At 41.6% G+C, this 12,685-nt stretch overlaps 2 protein-coding genes across 2 annotated transcripts in view; both read left to right on the top strand.

Moving 5' to 3' along the window:
* The window catches only part of LOC118404866 (sushi, von Willebrand factor type A, EGF and pentraxin domain-containing protein 1-like), a 15,780-nt gene extending 5,736 nt beyond the window's left edge, over window positions 1-10,044 (top strand). Inside the window, exons 11-22 of the mRNA XM_035804246.1 lie at window positions 359-535; window positions 663-833; window positions 1,081-1,202; window positions 1,310-1,418; window positions 1,627-1,769; window positions 2,877-3,037; window positions 3,221-3,375; window positions 4,612-4,773; window positions 5,195-5,299; window positions 7,786-7,931; window positions 9,414-9,537; window positions 9,654-10,044. Coding sequence (XP_035660139.1) covers window positions 359-535; window positions 663-833; window positions 1,081-1,202; window positions 1,310-1,418; window positions 1,627-1,769; window positions 2,877-3,037; window positions 3,221-3,375; window positions 4,612-4,773; window positions 5,195-5,299; window positions 7,786-7,931; window positions 9,414-9,537; window positions 9,654-9,799 — 1,721 coding nt within the window. The 3' untranslated portion in view covers window positions 9,800-10,044. The remainder of the gene's footprint in view (window positions 1-358; window positions 536-662; window positions 834-1,080; window positions 1,203-1,309; window positions 1,419-1,626; window positions 1,770-2,876; window positions 3,038-3,220; window positions 3,376-4,611; window positions 4,774-5,194; window positions 5,300-7,785; window positions 7,932-9,413; window positions 9,538-9,653) is intronic.
* Window positions 10,045-10,775: 731 nt separating this feature from the next.
* On the top strand, window positions 10,776-12,455 carry LOC118404865. Its single transcript, XM_035804245.1, has one exon. The coding sequence runs from the start codon at window positions 10,776-10,778 to the stop codon at window positions 12,453-12,455; it is 1,680 nt and encodes a 559-aa protein (XP_035660138.1).
* The last annotated feature ends 230 nt before the right edge of the window (window positions 12,456-12,685 follow it).

The raw sequence follows: 12,685 nt of genomic DNA, 5'->3' as shown, positions 1-12,685 counted from the left end.
TCAATCAACATTTTACACTTTACAAATAAATAGAATGAAAATTGCAAAATTGACTTGATACCAATGAATTTTAATGTGAATAACATTCCTGTCTGCACTGCTTTAAACCATTACGTTTAAAAATATCATATGGAAAAAGGATCGTAATAGCGTTGAACAGTACTTTTAAATTTTCTGCCAAAGTGATGCTTTGTTCATGCATCACATGTTTTGTTTAGAAATTAAGTTGATAAAATAGCAAAATCTGGCTTTGATAAATATCATTAACGGCAATCTTAGCAGCTTGAGATTATGATACATAGCATGAATCTTAAACTAGTTCATCAGATTAAACGAGAGAAATGTAATTTCCCTCCAGAAATATGTTGTGACAGCCCCCTAGCAATTGTCAACGGTCATGTCCAGACGACCAATGGGAAGTCTTGTTACGGAAGCATAGCAACCTTTGACTGTGATGCTGGCTACAGTCTGATAGGGAGTGGCACTGCAACCTGCCGAGAGGACGGGAACTGGTCGGAGGTGCCATTATGTGAAAGTACGTTGAATAACACCACTCACTTAATAGTTGATACGAAGCATTTATTAATTAGAAAGCACTTGATTCATTTGTTGACACCTTTGTTGTACCGTTTCACCATGTTTTCGTCATTTTTTTTCGTTAGGAGTCTGCTGCGGTGAAGTTGGATACATACACAGTGGTCAGGCTATTACGAACGGGACCTGCTACAACGACGTTGCGACGCTTACATGTGATCCTGGGTTCCAGCTTGTTTCAGATGGTCCCATAGTTTGCGGTGCAGAAGGACAATGGAGTGGAAACAGCTATTGTGAACGTTAGTACACATGTGTTCGCCAGAGTAAATTACTATATTTTGAGTATTCCGAAAGGATGAAATGCGTTTTTTTTACCTCATTCCATCTTATGGCATTTCTGCACTTGATCTCAGTATGTAATGACATATTCTGTTGTTTAAGATTAGAGTGAAATTGTCAGCCACATAAGACATTAATAAATCATAGCTGATTGGGCCTTAACTCTCTCATAACTATAATGAAATTAACTTCCTCTAAACACAACAGCCAACCCGACCTGCAGTAGAGAGGACCTGGCGAACCCTGCAAACGGCCACAAGATTTGTTACACAGCTCATTCAAGCGGAGAGGATAGAGAGCTCTGTACAATGAACTGCAATCCGCCAAAGGTGAGAAAATTATTGGAATGCAAAGGTTCACTTTTATTATAATTAAATCGCATGCGCAAAAATAGCTTCAAGCTCTACACAGTATTTACTACCTTTCGTCCACGCAGGTATATGGTGTGGATACAGATATCTATCAGTGTGGAGACCACACCAACTGGCTATGGATGACTCGTCAGAACAACCGACTGTGGTTCACTGCGGTTTCACAATGTCAAGGTTGTGTATCTAATATCTATATCGTTAATGGATATCCTGACCGCATATATTGCTATGGTCTTGATTGAAAAGTTTAACAGTAAAGTTCTATGGCAATTTGTTTACTCCATTTGTTTGATTTCTAGTATTTTCTAGCAACCGAAGGGGCCTGGTGAACTCATATAGCGAATATGTGCCAAAATGATTTTACCAATTTCATTTTCTACAGATCCCCAGGACCCTTTCGCGTTCATTGTAATGGGAGGCCTGACTATCGAGTCTGCTACATTGACGACACCTTATCTCGCTGCCATTAGAAGGTTTATCAGGGAGGAGCTTTTGCGTCAGAGGTTGTGCACTCCACCATGCAGGGTAAAGAAACTGTATCGTTAAACATTACAGTGTAAGGCGCGATCCCTTTTCGCCTAGACATCCCTCGCCTAGAACCAAACAGAGGACGGGAGGATTGCGTTTCTGTGTATGTATCGCTTGTGATACAAAGCATTTTTGTGTCGAAAGCAGTGGGGTATGGAGACGTAACAGTCATTGAATGGAGTAATTTGTATGAACATAGTGTATGAGATCTTGCAAATAAGTTAGTAAGATGCAAATGTTGACATACTCGCTGTGCTTTTTTTCTGTTTATTTTTACCAGACGTTGTTTTTGTTAACACAAGAAATTAATTCTCATGATCTGCGACTTTCATTGGTAAGGCAACTTTTGAGGTTTGAGCGAAACGGTCCTAACAATACTGTAAATGCGCTACTAAGCACTCTCTGTCACAGCTCACGGATTCAATCAACAAAACGTTGTCTCCCATATCAGGCTCGCGATATATTTTGTGTATCACAATATTCCTAAAAAAATCATCATCCTATAAGGATATCCTCAAACATTTGTTCAGAGAGTTGCATGGTTATGTTATATGGGTAGGTCATTTGAAAAAAAAATCAAATTTCCCCATGTTGCTGCAAATTTGAAAATGAACTTCGCTATTGAAAATAAACTAATCTTAACATTTGTGCTGATGATGAAGAAGGAGAATCCCTCTGCTTTAAGTTTGCAAATTGGCTTCAACTCCCCAACTTTTAGACACGGGTTGCCTCAGGCACCACTTCTGAAATTCATGCTAGAAACCCGAAAGAAGCAAATCTTATCACTCTAGCCAAAACCAACATTTATAAAACGACCCTCATCAACATCTGGTAAATTTATTGAATAAACAATCTAATGAAAGTTAAAATTTGCCAACAAAATCACTATGGTATAATATTCACATGCGTACATTTATAACTACGTACCTTTTAATGTATTATTTCAAATGCCGATCAATATTTGTAATAAGTTGAATTTTCTTCGATTCATCATTCCCTTTAGATCATTTACCGTGATTGTTCTATCTGGACCAAGAATTGAATGTCAGCAAATCGATGGATGTTTACTGCACATTCTTAATGACGGTTACTTTCCTACCACAGATCAGTCACATCTCTGTTGACGAAGGTACCCGTGTGAGGTTGACGAGAGAAACTTCTCCCATATATATCGTCGACATTACCATACAGATGTACGTGGAACATGGCGACCAACTGTCCCTGCAGTCAAACCTTCTTCCAACCGACATGGATGCTTATCTCAGGTAGATGAGACAAAAAAAAAAACATTACCAATGTACGTTCCTTACGTACCAATTCACACCTTGTATTTCATCTGCATGATTCTGGATATAAGGGGATTCTTTTTTGTAAAAGGAAGTCCCTTATATCCTATATTCTACCAAGCTGATGAAACTATTTTCGGATGTATGATTCTGGTTTTTCAGACAAGTTGCTGTCGATGTCAAAAACTACTTGGCGTCCGGTGCAGTCGTCATTCCCGTCGACGGCGCCAATCTCACGATTGAAGACACGGGAGTCAGCATGTCGGACCCTACTGTTGGGTGTCCAGTCGGATTCCGATCATATGACAGTCATTGCGGTGCGTATTCTAGAAACGCAGAGTTTTAACCCTTAAACTGCCAGAGTTTCAGCCTTATAAAATGCTATCAGTGCCAGGGTTGGCCGCTGCATTCCAAAAAGAACCACCGAAGGCCGAGTCCCCAAATTCCGGGGTTCGTGCGCTACGCGCGCACAAAGTTGCTACTTCGGGGGAATACGCTATCCCGGATATATCCGGGCACGGCACACAGGGCATGTATATTTATGTACATAATAATGTTTATTACGACTTGCGTTGCCAATAGCAACATCAATGACGTCAAAATGACGTCATAAAGATGACGTCATGCACATCTAAGATACGAGTTGGGCTCCGCCATATTATATCCACCACCTTGATTTTTTAAAAATACTTTTTTTGCAGCAAATAATCACAACAGGCAATGAAAATAGACTAAATTCATTCATTTAGATGGTTTTTGATGAAAAAATACCAGGTAGTTACAAATTTTAAGGGATAATTAGCTTGTTATCTTGATCTGGCCATACGGTCCGCCATCTTGGATTTTGGGTTGATGACGTCATAAAATTAGCATAATTTATGCATATATAATTATGAAAGATATGCTTAATGATATAAGTAATGTAACAAAATAGCAGTAATATAGCAAATAAATGTGAAAAATACATTGTTAGAACCAAAAATAGTGATTTTGGGCAAAACTGCCTGTCAACAAACGGTTGCCATGGCAACACGAAAAAATGGAAAAATTGTCAAACTTTGTAAACTTGTTGCCAACAATATTTTTAGGAAAACTCATCAAATTTGGTGGCTCTAGCGTAAGCCGTTCCGGCGTTATAGGACATCCAAGTTGGCGCGGGCATCAAAAGACCCCCCCCCCCCCCCGGTCTGAATAGGGATAAAATTGACTCGAGTGTTGACTACATATACATACGATAATTCATTCTATTGATTCATTGAATGTTTAGACAACTGACTCATTTATCCTTATCGAGAATGAATTTTTTGCCACTCCGAGGACTTTCTTATTTCGAAACGGCTTACTGTACGATCGCCAGATGTGCTTGTTAAGTTTTATAACTCCTATAATTTTGAAATCATTTGATATGAATATAACTTCATGATGCAGTATCTTACACACTCTAAATCCGCAATTCCAATTATACCTAAAGGTAGCACACAAAACGTTGACAATAAAGGATTTCTTAATTCATGCATACCAGTTCATAACAATACGCATTGTCTCTTTTATAGTTGCCTGCCCTCCCGGATCCGTACATGTCCCAATGTCCGGGGAATGTGCCCCGTGTCCTATAGGGACGTACCATAACACCAGTGCTCAAACAGACTGCTTACCGTGTCCTGGTGGGACCACGACATTGAAGGAGGGGAGCAGTGACGTAAGCGCGTGCAAAGGTCAGCTTCAGACGAGACATTTTGAAGTATATGATGGCGTACATAATTTTGCATTACGGTTGTGCTTTGCATGTAACGTTAACGTTGTATTTATAATTACTTTTGCCTAGAAGGCTATGGTTTCAGTACAGCATTGGTTAGTTAAAACATTGCACTATCAGAGAAACGATTGCAATTTGCGACTTGGTATATACCTTGTTATTTAAAACATCACCCACACGGTTTAAATAATAGAAACATCGTGTTGTGACATATGTACGTCATGTGCGAGTGAGCATTCTAGACACAGTGTATGAGAAGTGTGGCATGTTTGCATATTCAATGTCATGACATTGTTTTATTGGATGGGTCATGTTATGGAATGGTCATATTTGGCAATGCTAGATAATTAGTTAACACTCCACTTGTTTTAATGGTACAGATTACTCGGACTGTAACTGTGGACCTCATCCCTGTATGCTGACCAGTTACGGATGGGCGTGCCAGTGTCCTACAGGTTATGTGAATGAAGATGACAAATGTGTCGGTGAGAACTTTGATACACAGTCGGCATCGGGCATAGCGTAACTGGTAAAGCGTTCGGCTCGGAATCTATAGATCCTCTTTGAATTAAGGCAGCCGCCTTCAACTAATTGAAGATTATGCTACCTATAATGTGAAGGTCTACGGCAAAGCGTGAAAGAAACTGAGTAATGTAACGGGGAGGGAGAGATGGGAGGGGAGGGAGCTATATTTGTGATTTAAAACTGTCTATAGTGGCACTGAGAGCTACGTGTGCTGGGTGACCGTTCCAGTCCTTCACATGTTCTGGGAAAGAAGGCAATGTAGTTTGTTCGGCTTGGGGGCATCTGGTAGTAGGCTGAGTGAGTGCTCCGAGTGCACCTGGGTGTCTATAATGACAACAAGAGTATTACAAGCAAAAGTTCAAATCAAGCGTGAGTACTGGTATGGTTATCTCGGCCTGCTTGCCGGCTATACGTGTCAGGCTCTTTCGAAGATCGTGTCATGATATGCTATCAACAAAAAGATGCCATCATACAAAAATCATATCATAAGCATTATATCATATATATTTCCGACTCATAGAGCTTGCCTTTATGTTTGAGTTGTCCCCATGGTTATCACGATTATGGTAAACTGACCCAAGACCGACGAGAGCTGAGATTTGATCTAATTATAAACTCACGTGCATGAAGCGATCAAACAATTGTCCGCATCACCTGTGCAGGGCGCGCTGTTCTCTGGTTGCGACTGAGGCAGTTGCGACTTATATATTTTCCCTTTTCGTCAATATCGACAATATCAGGGAAAACTGAAACAATCACAACATGCTAAAAATTCATAAATGTAAAACCTCATCAGTAGACAAAAATTGCCGTAATGAAGTCTGCTTTGGGGGCAAATAAAATCTTACGACGATAGCGAAATTTTGAACATGTTCAAAATCCATTTCAGCTCTATTTTCGTCATAGGAGGCTCCCCGCTTTACTATGATTTACCTGCGATTGACGCAGGTATGCTCTAATGACCTCATCGTACGATGCACTACGATCCTTGTGACCACGGCTTCATATATTTAAACCATTGCTTCCGATTCTTCCCGGACTTACGACGTACTGCGCTTATGCCGCACATAAAGCCTCCATCGCAGTCAATCGTACGATTCTTGTGACCGGGGCTTAACACGCCAACTATGTCACTACCAGGGCTTTTTGAAATCGCTGGGGGGGGGGGGGGGTCGAGAACGCTGTGACACCGGAATTAAAGTGTTCGTCCGGAATTATACTGTTGCCTGTTGTAATAAGGTACGTGAAAAGGTATTCACTCACAAGCAACTGGATATGATTTTGTAAACGGTCAGACGTTTCAGACAGCCATTCGAATTCGGGGTCACTGACGAAAGACAAGGGATTGCTGTCTGAATCCTCTGAAAGTTTCCAAAATCATATCAATGCTAGTTGCTTAACCCTCAGGCACCCGACCTTTTTCTGCGACTAAAATGACCGAGTGGGGTCCAAAATGTTTTGTTCATAAAATCTCAGTTCCAATGCCTATCGGTGATCATTGTACATACATTGATTCGTCAATGTAAGAGGAATATTTTGACATGTTAAATAAGGTGTTGCTAATTCTACCTCATTATCATAATTTATGCAAAAGATCAGAAGGACCATCTTTTGCACTATTAAGACCAGAGAGGGGAATTTTGAGGCCCTCAGCAACCTTTATGTCCAGTAACTCATGAACGGCTAGTGCTCAAGCTACGAAACTTGGTAATAAGAAGAATATATCACAAAATATTGTTAGCAAATTTTTTTTGCCAATAAAGTAAGTATATCATTATTTGAGGTTGCCATGGCAACGGAATTATGACAGTAATATTTTTGCCAAAATTTGCCAATTTCGATTTAAACAAGGTGTTCTTGGTAAACAATGCTTGTTTTCTCACAATAAAATTCTATGAAATTCAATGCTATTTTCATGATTCAAAATTTATAATTTAAGCTAATTTCATGACGTTATAAGTCAAAATCCAAGATGGCCACCCTTATTAGCTAAATGATGTCATAATGTCGTCATATTATTTGGTGATGACACAGAAGTTTCTATGAGGATTTAGTTTTACATATTTATTATCTTCTAAAAGTTTGGTGGTGATACGATAAGTAGATAGGGAGTTAGAGTCAAAAGTTTGTTTCAAAAGCTGCACTTTTTTGCTGGGGTCCGTTTGGACTCCAGACGGACTGATCCCGGACTTTTTTTTTTATAGCTTCCACAGTATTGTACCAATCTTCATAAAAAATTAGGAGAAGGTAAAGAATATACTGGCTCACAAAGTCACGGAAGGAATTTGTCTTCAGACTAAAAATGTTCAAATGGTACTTCAAAATTTATGCCTGGGGTCCAAATTGAGGGTTAAGTATCTGCCTTTTGGCGGATGAATGGTTGAACATAAAATATTAAAATTGAAATCTACCACCGTCAAATCTAGTACGGCATGGTGTTTTTCAGCAATCAGTGGGTGTCCTGAGGGGTCTAAGGTGCTAGGAGACGTGTGTTACACGGTATCCAACACCACGGCCACTTATCGGCAGGCTACGGATGCTTGCCGGCGGCAGGGAGGACTGATTGTCGCCGTGAAGAGCAAAGAGACCCAGGTACTAGGACATTGCAGTTTTCTTTCACACAACTAGTGCTGTCTCACCTGCTGACGTTTCTATTTCTGTCAGGCATCTTCCTCAATGTTTCAAAACGGATTCTGTTTCACGCAGCTTTATCATTATCTGATCTTTTGGTCGATTTGAGATTCTTATGAATAGATAAAGGTTCAAAGTTTCAAACAAAAAACTTAGCTGATGTAGGTGGCACTTTTGCAGCGAGAACACAATCTTAAGTTTGTACCTCCCTCGTCCCGTTTCATCACTAGGGCTGGCTTCTTTGATTCGGCTTCATATAGTGGCGAGAAGCAGAACTCCAGTTAGAAGCTCTGACGGGTAGATGTCTAATAGGCATGGAAACGTAAATAGGTGAGACACACGAATTATTGTATGATAGAATCTCCTGTATAATATGATCTTCTAACCTGGTGAAATTATTTTTGAGAGCCAAGTACTTTTATAGACATGGCGACTTAATAACTTGTCTCAATAGTATCAATGACAGGCAGCATTATTCGTAGTAGAGCCCCTCTACTCTAAACTTTGGTGTTGATCTAACAAATTCACAGTTCGTCACAATATCATAATATTTCTACTTATATGCATAAAACGTATTGAGGAACTTGACTTCCTATAGTGGTTAGTAATCTCGCGCCTGTATACATAGCAATACATGCAATTGTATTAAATTAAAGCGCACAAACTCAGACCGCAGTGCTTATATGTGCTAGACCGAAGGTGACCAGCATAGTTGGTGAATAATTCTATCAATGAATAATCGGTGCCAAAGTCAGCGGGCAACATTACAACATGCATTTTTTGAATCCCTGACTTGCACGGGAACTCAGTTGCGATGTCATTAGGCACGCGAATGGCTTGCAGTCGTACAAGATCATCACGATATCTGACCAATATATCATCACGTCATATCGAAATCGTTTTTATGTGGTTTGTCCTCACCCACAGAGGCATTGATGGTATAGTCGTCGGTATACTATATCCCAATTTGTACGGTACTTGTAGTCCTAACAGTTACGATCCATATCTTCAGGGCTTCATGTCTTCGTAAAGATCCTTGGTCATGTAAAAGAAAACATACTTGCATAGATTATAGAAATAATATATGCAGACGTGTGCCAGCTCAAAGTGGTGAGTATCAACGAATGAACATTTATCACTAATTTCAATATAACTAGTTGTGTTACTTCCTATGTTTAACCATTGTTTCAGCGATACAAATAAACTAAGTAACTAGAACATGTTTTCAATTACGAAACCAGTTTTTCTCACCTGCCGACGTTTTGATGTCTGTCAGACATCTTCCTCATAGCTTCGAACTGGAGTTCTGCTTCTTGACGCTATATGTAGTCGATGTAGGTGGCCCGAAAAACTGGTTGTGTAAAAGAAAACTTCTTTGTCCTATGACATACCAACCTGTGAAATTATTTTCGTAACTAAGTAACTGCACTTTCTATCCATAAGGACTTCATTGCTGCGAACAGCGATGGCAAGGACTTGTGGGTTGGTCTGGATGATGTTATGGACGAAGGAGAATTCAAGTGGTCCGATGGAGCCGATATCGGAAGCTTTACCTATTGGGCACCCGGTGGGTACAATTTCAACTAGAATGGACTGCTCCCTTTTGCAAATTACTGGCAAGGTTCTAAATTCCCATGCCTTGTTGTATGACTCGTTACCTCGTTGTCATTCAAATTCTTTCAGGTGAGCCCAACGATGCTTCGACATCATCTTCCCAGGACTGTGTCCATCTGTGGCCACTGGCAGGGTACAGCTGGGATGACCAACCATGTGACAGAATGGAATACTTTGTCTGCCAGTTCATTGTTCCTAGTGGTCCCCAACCCTAATGGTTTGGATCGAACTGCAAGCAACCACGGGAAGAAACTGAACCTGTCACATTAGAATCACTTCTAGCACTGTAATGAGAGAGAACACGATTCTCTCTTTTCACGGCAAATGTACACTTGAATCGAGTTTTGTGGCGTGTGTCAATTGTCAATATGCTAGTACGTTGCTATCTTTTGCCTAGATATAAACGATTTGGAGTTATGATACTTGCTGTCATTAAAATAACGGATTGCTTGTAGGTTGAGTCCAAGTAAAATATTTTCTTTGCTCTAATAGTAGTATGACTGTGTGGATTAGAGACTACACTAAAAGTGCCATTCCTTCTGAGATACAACATAAGGTTTAGAATTAGATCTGCTCTATGCTTGAACTAAACATATCTTGATATTTTAGATTTAATCCAGCTAAAGAAAATAACTTACTTTTGATTCTTAGGTATATATTATCTGTTTAATGCAATCTCCAACTTCTTTCGTCCAACGTCCCTAAGACTAAAAAATGAGCTCCCTGTAGATTCAATACAGAGGTGTTGTGATAACTGAGAGGAATATATTGCTGATATGTTGCAGATGTGTCCTGTGGTTTAGAGAAGTTTTAATGTGTGCAGAAACAACAGTAAAAAGGGGATAAGGAAACCTTCTGTGAAAAAAAACCCGGAGAACAAATTACTAGAAATTATCACAACACATCCATATTGAATTCCAAAGATATTCGGTATGTCTTGATGAAATAAGAAGTGATCTGACTGTGGTTTGGCTGGACTTAGCTAATGCCTATGGCTCCATTCCACATGCCCTCATCCAGGTGGCGTTAGACCACTACCACATCCCAGCAAGAGTGAAGGGGATGATAAGCAGCTATTTCGGTGGCATCCAGATGCGCTTCAAAACGGCACAATTCACAACTCAGTGGCAGAAGCTCGAAAAGGGTATTGTAACTGGATGTACCATTTCTCCGATTCTATTTATAATGGGCATGAATCTCATTATAGATGCGGCAGCAAGCAAGGCAAAGGGGCCAAGAATGCAGTCAGGAGTAAGACTGACCCCTTTGAGGGGGTTCATGGATGACATCACACTGACAACTACTTCCCATATAGAAGCCAGATGGATGCTATCTGAGCTGGACTACATGGCAACTTGGGCAAGAATGAAGTTCAAACCAAAGAAGTCCAGATGTATGATCATCAAGAAAGGAAAGGTAACAAGTAGATTCAAGTTGGAAGTACAAGGCGAACCCATCCCGTCAATAGTAGGCAACCCAGTCAAGTGTTTGGGGAAGTGGTTCGATGACTCTCTTACTGATAGAAAGAATGCCAGCAGCACCGTAGCGCAGACAGAGGAGTGGCTTAGAAGAATTGAGAAGTCTGGATTGCCAGGCAAGTTCAAGGCTTGGCTATACCAACACGGATTACTCCCGAGGTTAATGTGGTTGCTGACCGTATATGAGATACCACTGACAAGCGTAGAAGAAATGGAAAGAAAGGTCAACAAACACCTTAGAAAGTGGCTAGGTGTTCCGCCAAGTTTCACAGCACTGGGTTTTTACTCTACAACAGGCCAGCTACAGCTCCCGTTGTCATCTGCAGTGGAGGAATACAAGGTGGCAAAGTTCAGAGTGGTCATGCAGTTAAGAGACTCCCAGGAAAAGCAGATCAACCAGGCCGGAGTCACAACAAGGGCAGGGAGGAAGTTCAAGCCCGACTCAATGGTCTCACAGGCAGAAGGGATGCTGGTCTTGAGGGATATAGTTGGAATAACCAATATCGGAAGACAGGGCCTGGGATGTGCACATTTCAAACAGTGGGGAAAAGCCAACAGGAAAGAGAGAAGAGCACTGGTACAGGATCAAGTTAGAAACTTAGAGGAAGAAAGGCGAAGGGCCAAGGCCGTGGAGTTGGCAGCGCAAGGCGCATGGACGAAATGGAATCTCCCAAGCAGAAAAATCACATGGGCGGAGCTATGGAAGTTAGAGCCTTTCCGTGTATCATTCATGCTTAGGTCCGTGTACGACACGCTACCCTCACCAGCAAACCTGTATAGATGGAAACTAAGAGAAGACCCAGCTTGTAAGCTCTGCGGGGAAAGAGGAACAATGGCTCATATCCTCTCCAGCTGTAAAGTAGCCCTCGCCCAGGGCAGGTACCGGTGGCGCCATGACAAGGTGTTGTCGACCATTGCTAGCATTCTAGAAGTAGAGAGGAGGAAGAAGCGCCATGTGGAGGCGAAACGCGCGCCAGTCATGGCGTTTGTTAGAGAGGGTGAGAAGAGTCGTCGTCCCGCGACAGAAAGATCAGAAGCGAGCATACTACAGAAGGCGAGAGCATGGGAGCTGAAGGTAAATTTGGGGAGAAGGCTGCACTTCCCCTCAGTAGTCCAGACAAACTTACGGCCTGACGCAGTACTATGGTCAGAAGAAGGGAAGAAGATCATACTGATCGAGCTAACAGTGCCGTGGGAGGAGAGGTGTGAGGAGGCACATGAGAGAAAGGCGAGCAAGTACCACGACTTGCTCCAGTGCTGCAGAGAGAAAGGATGGCAGTCGTGGCTGTTCCCAGTAGAAGTAGGGTGCCGAGGTTTGCCAGCTCAGTCTACATGGAAGCTACTAACAGCATTGGGAATAACCGGGAAGAGCAAGAAAGAACGCAGTGCGTAGTATAGGAGAAACAGCGGAGGCTGCATCATGCTGGGTGTGGAGGAAAAGGGAGGAAGTTAGCTGGAAGCCGGGAGGAGCGGACGAGTAGTGGGTTGGCCACCACTGCTGGACCCGACAGAAGGAGGATGTTACGGATAAGGGTCGAAACATCCAATGAGAGCTGATCCGTCTGATGACGTCCGCGACCTCCCCGAGTGACGGCACTCCACTCATCCCTGAAGGTGAGTGGA

Source organism: Branchiostoma floridae, chromosome 17, assembly GCF_000003815.2.
Source record: "Branchiostoma floridae strain S238N-H82 chromosome 17, Bfl_VNyyK, whole genome shotgun sequence".
NCBI lineage: Eukaryota > Metazoa > Chordata > Leptocardii > Amphioxiformes > Branchiostomatidae > Branchiostoma > Branchiostoma floridae.
The sequence above is the reverse complement of the archived record's forward strand: the minus strand, read 5'-3'. Positions and strand labels throughout refer to the sequence as shown.

Coding starts and splice junctions, on each gene's coding strand:
- LOC118404865 (XM_035804245.1), top strand. CDS start 10,776: ATGAATCTCATTATAGATGCGGCAGCAAGCAAGGCAAAGGGGCCAAGA.